Source organism: Pholcus phalangioides, unplaced genomic scaffold (genome assembly GCF_987345545.1).
Source record: "Pholcus phalangioides strain wild (caught in Gottingen) unplaced genomic scaffold, Ppha-v1.0 ptg000011l_1, whole genome shotgun sequence".
NCBI classification, from domain to species: Eukaryota; Metazoa; Arthropoda; class Arachnida; order Araneae; family Pholcidae; genus Pholcus; species Pholcus phalangioides.
In genome coordinates this window covers 51,555,749-51,562,430 of record NW_028301604.1, presented here as the reverse complement: position 1 = coordinate 51,562,430, position 6,682 = coordinate 51,555,749, and the positions used below count along the sequence as shown (strand labels likewise).

Here is a 6,682-nt window from a genome sequence, read left to right as displayed (position 1 = left end):
TTTAAAATTTTATTATAACTCTAATTTTATTTTCTGTGAAACGTCCAGATACGTTACTTAATTTTTTTTTAATTATCGTCAATGCGAAAAGTTTATCATTGCGAATATTTCAGTTGCCCAATCAGCCAATGTTAAATGACCAATTCACAAATATCGATCTCCTTACCACATTGAGGGGAATAACTCATTATCATGATAATTCAGACCGAGCAAACACAAAAATAATAACTTTTACCCAAGTACAAAAAAAAGGGGGTTTTTTTTTTGTTACATGGCGTTACATTTATAAATTAAAAGTCGAGAAAGTAGGTGGATCTTTCAACAAACAGGAGATAAGTGGCCTAGTCTGTCCTTGTATTTTTTGATAAGAATAACAAGGAACTGAATTATGCATAAACGTCAGTGAACAGGAAAGGGAAGGAAAAAGTGTGTATAGGAATGAAGTTGTGTGTAAAGTGCAGTAGATGTATTTGTTTTCAAGGGCGAAATGGAAATAGTCAGAGAAGTTTCTGCTCTTCATTTCCTGCTTCTGCTGTTTAAATCAACTTTGCTATTTACTATTCCGTTTATCTCGGTCTTGCTATATTTACAATATTGTAAAAAAGCTAGGATTCTTCGTCGTCTAACATCATTGAGGCTGCACTATTTTGATACATTAGGTCACCTTCTGATTTCTTCTAATCATCGCTTTGGCCTCTCCAAATACCTACATACATATCATGTTTGTGAGTATAACTTTTTTCTTATCTGCCGCACAATTACGATTACGTGATAAACTGGTGCTGATTATTATTAAAAGTACTATTTCAAAATTGTTGCAGTGTTTTCAAAAGCGTGTATAAAATCTTTATCTCGAGTGAATCGATCCATCGTATCACAACATTTGCTATGGCAATATATAGTGAAAATTGGCTGTTTATGTACTTGTAAAAATACTGATTTGGAAAAAATTTCCAAATTTTTCCAAATCAGTATCTCTACATAAACACAGCTAGATTAAACTATAACTTGTATCAACAATTGTGGAGTACATCTTTCTCTACATGTTTGCTATGGCATCACTAATGTGATTGGAACTAAAATCACTCATATCGAGTAACAAAACAGTTCTCTAATCTCCTGCACATAATATCGTCGTGAGCCGTGACACGAACATATTCAATTGAAAATCAAAATAAACAACACAGTGAAAAACGTGCAGGGGCATTTCGTTGTGTGCAAACATTTAATTTTATTCGTTTATTCTCTTCAAACTTATTTTAAAATTTTATTAATTAAACTCTTTAGTCAAACATACTACCATTTTGAAAAAATAAAACTGATTCTACTAGGATCAGTTACAATAAATGAAACAAAAACTTATTTCACGTCAATAATGGGGAAAAAGTCACATAAGCCACAAACAAAACGTAAAGATAATCTGGTCAAAAGCCACTGAAAAAAAAGCCACAACACTCACCCACCAACATCCTCTACTCTGCCCTTAGGAGCACCCCGTGGTCATAAGCTCGTGTATAGAAGGTGATTACTCAATTCTCCTAGCCGTTATTTACTGGCGAACCGTTGATCCTAGAGGCATACTTCCAGTAAGAAAAATTATCCAAATAACTTGCAAAACACAGATACGTCATTCATGTTGCAAGGGGTTGTGAAGTTATTAAAATAAAAAAATTAACATTTTATACAGACACACTACTACTTCACCAAACCTGGCCATATCGCTATATTGCAATTTACTGCCATTAGTGAGGTGGGTTGGAAGTGAAGGCGCTGTCTATCGGTGGTCGCCTCGAGTTCATTAGGGAAAATATCTTATCTATATCCTCCCTTGGGTTCGAACCCGGGACCCTAACAACCACCTTCACGATGGTAGACGAGCATCTTACCACCATGCCACTCGGGCACTATACAGGCACACTGTCCTCAAAAACCCAATTATTAAGTTGTTGCCCTGTCTCTCTTGAGGCCAACAAAGAAAATCCAGCATTTCTAAGTGCAATATTCGCTGAGATATTTGATTTTAAAGACCAGAGGGGGGAAAGGTGGGAAACAGCAGCATAAATAAGGAAAAGAAGCGTTGTCCGTTAGTTTTTGCTGTTCTTTCCCAACTTTCCTCCGATTTTTGAAATCAAATATCTCACAAGGACATCTTAAGGTGACGTCTTCAAAAAGTTTTAAAAATATTACCACTAATTCTACTCATTTAAATATGCACAAAAATAAAAAAAATCCGGTGGAATTATTATAGATCACTGAATTTTTTTTCAATATTAATATTTTGAACGCTAATAGAGAAGATAAGAATGAATTTAAAAATCCCGCAACCCTAGAGTTTTAGAGTGACGTCACTGAAATAAACACATGATCATGTACAGACCAGACAAAGAGAAATAAAACTAGTTTCAAAACGAGACAAGCTGAAGGAAGGAAAGTGAAAAAGCAGTTTTTCATGGATATCGACAAGAAGCGCAAGAGGCGATGAGTAGCCAACTGCTATACTTTCAAATATTTTTTTGCGGCTTTAACAATTGCGTTCCGCCGCTAATTTTTTTTTATGTGTTTTTGGCTGAGATGAATGTACTTAGATTTTTTCATAATTTTTTGAGGACGACACCTTGGGACATTTTTCTTGTCAATGAATATTGCACTTAGAAACGTGGAAGTTTTTTTTGTTGGTCCCGGGAAAGCCAGGGCAACAACTTTCTTAATGGGCTTTTGAGGACAGGGTGTCCGTAAAAAAGTTAATTTTTTAAATTTTAATATAACTATACAACCCCTTGCAACATGAATGAGGTTCTGAGATCATTTAAATTCTTTTTTTTAATTGGAGGTATATAAAAATATATTACATTCTTAATTGATTATATTGATTATAAACTGAATTTCAAAGTAATTCGATCGGTCCGATCGCAAGAGAGTGCTTACATTCTTATTAACACAGGACGCATTGGCACGCCGGTGATTGGTTGCTATGAGCACGAAAGATAACAAAACGTCACGAGGGGAGGAGCTTTTGCCGGAACTGAATTTCGAAGTTCATTAACGTACAATGATAGCATTTTTAGTGAATCAATAAATTATAGCAGGGCTCAGCTTTGCTGGGCGTTCGCTTCGCGAGCTGTTATTATTGTCATCTTGATGCACCTGAACCACATTTGATTAAATAAAAAAAAAATGAAAGCATTTTTTGGTGAATCAATAAATGATAGCAACGATGGAAGGGAGGGGGAAAGGTCTCAGCTAGGGGCTTGAGAGGGAATCGAACACACAACCTTCGGGACGTGGATCTGGCTTTCTAATCACAGCTCCAACTGCGGATGTCAGATTTAAGTAAAATTAAGTATATCAATTATTAAACGTCGCAGCAAAAATTTGACTGGTTCATCACTCATTTCGGTAATCGCGATGCGCTAAATTTCTATAATATAGTTAGGAATTAGGAATATTTGTTTATATAAGCTGCCGGACCTTCCTACTTGAACGTCGCCGCCAAGAAGTGTGTAACACACCTAGATTTCGAGCACTGATTAGGATGTTCTTTTCTAATTGGTCAAAATGATCATGTTAGAACTAGTTCAAGCGTGAGAAAATATTCAGTAGGTGACAATCTGTATTAGAATTATTGTGACGGTGAAAGACCAAGAAAAACAAAACAGTTTCTGGTGTTTGGAAACTTTAGAAATTTTTCGCTGAAGATAAGAAGTCAGCCAGGGGCCGTGGATCGGCTAAGTAAAGCAAAGAAAAAAAGAAATGCTCGATTTTATGATTCATTAAGAGGGAATAATTAATATGGTAGATAAACGGTTTAAGAATATTTTGCGTTTTGATGCTGTTTTTCCTAAAGTTTTGTCCTTACATATAAAGTATATTCAAATATTTCTGCGAATATTAAATGTTTTTTGTTGGTCTCAGTAGAGACACCTTTTTGATTGGAAATTAGAGGGCAGGAGAAACGTATAAAAAGTAATAAACTCTTTCATTTATATCAAATTTACCGACTAAACTTGGATGTCATACAAAATCTCTGGTAAAAGTGATAAATGTGGGAAAAGTTATGAAAACTTACCGGGATCACGATTATGCACAATCATCGATTTATCATATTTACCGTATATGTATAGTTCTCGTATTTGATTATGTATGTTATTTCTTTCAGATGAATTTCAATCTTTTTGCGCCTATATCCATCTTTGTCGTGAGAAAGCGTTACTTCCCATTTGGTTGCTATGGCAACCGTTCGTTCTCATATATAGAGCTGATAGTGTAAAGGTAAGATTTTAATATGATTGTAATGCACCATGAACTTGAAAGAAATGTGACTGCTTTTGGAAAGAAAACCAGCGTCTATAGAAAAGATTATTTTATATCGAATTAATTACTTTATTTATCAAGTTTTTGAGACATTAAAAAAAGTAATACAGTAATATCCCGAAGTTATGGGATAGGTGGGACCGACGATAACCGCGTAAGTCCCTCTACGATTTTACATTAATTACATTACATTAATTACTTTACCACTATTACTACTATTAATTTTTTACATTAATTACTACGATTTTACATTTTTTAGTTAAATGGGGCCGAAATTTACTGGAAAAGTACCTGTCTTTTTCCTGCTTACCATGGCCGCGCTACTACAGGGTGATCCAAAAGCCACGCAACCCGTTATAAAAAAAATTAATTTCTCAAATTCTACTGATTTCGTAAATGTAAAGTTTTTCATACACAGCAGCACTATACTGTTCAAGATGGAAAGTCGTTTTTTTTTCCATGTGCACTGATACTTTCAGTGGGTTTTTTTTGTTGTATGAACAAGATGGTTTGCCAGAAGCAAAGAATTTTTATGATTAAACAATATTTTTCAATTTATTCGTTTGAAACCGTTATTGAGGCGTTCAAAAGTGAATTCAAAAATGTTTCTATGCCCAATAAGACAACATTCTTCCGATTGGTGTTCTGTTGTCGAGAAACTGGTAATGTTGAAGACCGCAGACGAAGTGGGCATCCATCTCTAGTCTCTCGATATCACAATAATCTCTCTAAAATAATATTTTTTTTAAAGGAAAAAAGTTCGCATAAAGTTCGCGCAAAAGAAAAAAGTCGCATATTTTCATGCAATAAAAGTTACAATGAAAAATGATTCAAAACTTTTTAATCCATTTCTTTTTCTGATTCTCCAAGCTTACATCGAAAGCTTAGAGTATATATATAAAAAAATATCTTCGTTTTCATCATCAACTGTGGTGAAATTTCAAAGTTCATGTCTTCAGTTACAACACTTTTTAAAGGATTTGATGATGATTTCTGTGGAAACAGAATTCCACGCCTCGTGAACCACTAGGTCAATGTGGGATTTCTTTAAGGCACCGATTTTTGTTGTTTTTTATCTTCGGAACTCATCTATTAGGTCCATAACTTTTTTGAATTTTATCTTTAAAAGGCTTGTTGCTCACATTTAAAGACTGTAAAATCGACGTTAATCCATTGTGTATCGAAGCCAACGACGCTTCTGATTTTTTGCGTTGGCTTTAACATCATCGGAACATATCTAAAAACCAACTGTACTGATTAGTAACGCATCTATAGCTACGAAAATTACTCCACTAATTAATGACATCATCTATTTTCACTACAAAATACAGAAGACAGATGGCAGCACTACTTGAACACGAAAAACGCATAATTCTAGCAACATAAATAAGTTATAACCATACACACACTCAGAATGTATGTTCCAGCATAGACTAATTCGTTAGAACTTCCCCAGAGGAATGTTTACGAGGTTCGTGTACGGTCAAGTAAAAAGTAGTGTTTTTATATACAGGGTGCTTCAAATTATTTGTTCATAGGACTATCTCTACAACCGTTGACTTTAGAAACATACTTTCAATTACAAAATGTTTTCAAATGACATGCGGTTTCTTGAAATATAATGTTTTGAGGGGTCGTATTCTGAAATGTCGTATCTTTTTAATTTATTATGCATAAAAAAAAACTTGCTATACAGTCCCCCATGCTAAAACTTCCAATTAGTTGAATGTAAAACCGGCTTCGAAAAGTCATTTGCAAAAACTCCATATCACGATCGAAATTTGCATACGGTGAATGATTGACAGAAATGTTCTAGACAAATGCTGCTTCTCCGGCAGAGCAGAAACGACATCAGAAGTCAGGATTTCTACTTGTTGGATGTGTTTCTAAAGACTGAAACACACTACAGAAGTCACAACGGAGCGTAGACAATAGTGTGTATCGGTCTTGAGTTTCGCTTTTTTGGCATTGAGTGGATTGCAACCATAGGTTACATGGTAGATATTGTTTGTCTTGGCATAGGACCTTCAATTTTTTTAAACAGTTTACGAACACCCCGTATAATATAAAAAGACAGGGTATTTCTCATCTGGGTTTATTTTTCTCGGAGTAGGGAGGGGGAAAGCACGTGCACAAAATCGGGAAAACGTTGAAAAAATGTGGCATTTTATAGAAGGTGTACCAAGCGATTTTCATAGTGCCATTTTTAATGGGGATCAATGAATTAATTATGCCGTTGAAAGGGTTAAATACGAAGGTTTTTCAACAACTGGCTGATGCGAAGATGAATTTAGAAAAGAGAGAAAATTCAACTGCCCTTGGGGGTCATTCAAGTATTATGCCGGCATCGGGGGGGGGGGGAAGGGTGTTT

General features: G+C 35.0%; 1 protein-coding gene across 1 annotated transcript in view; it reads left to right on the top strand.

Moving 5' to 3' along the window:
* Positions 1-351: 351 nt before the first annotated feature.
* The window catches only part of LOC149080540 (cytochrome P450 4V2-like), a 40,429-nt gene continuing 34,098 nt past the window's right edge, over positions 352-6,682 (top strand). Inside the window, exons 1-2 of the mRNA XM_089239639.1 lie at positions 352-725; positions 4,157-4,269. Coding sequence (XP_089095765.1) covers positions 488-725; positions 4,157-4,269 — 351 coding nt within the window. The 5' untranslated portion in view covers positions 352-487. The remainder of the gene's footprint in view (positions 726-4,156; positions 4,270-6,682) is intronic.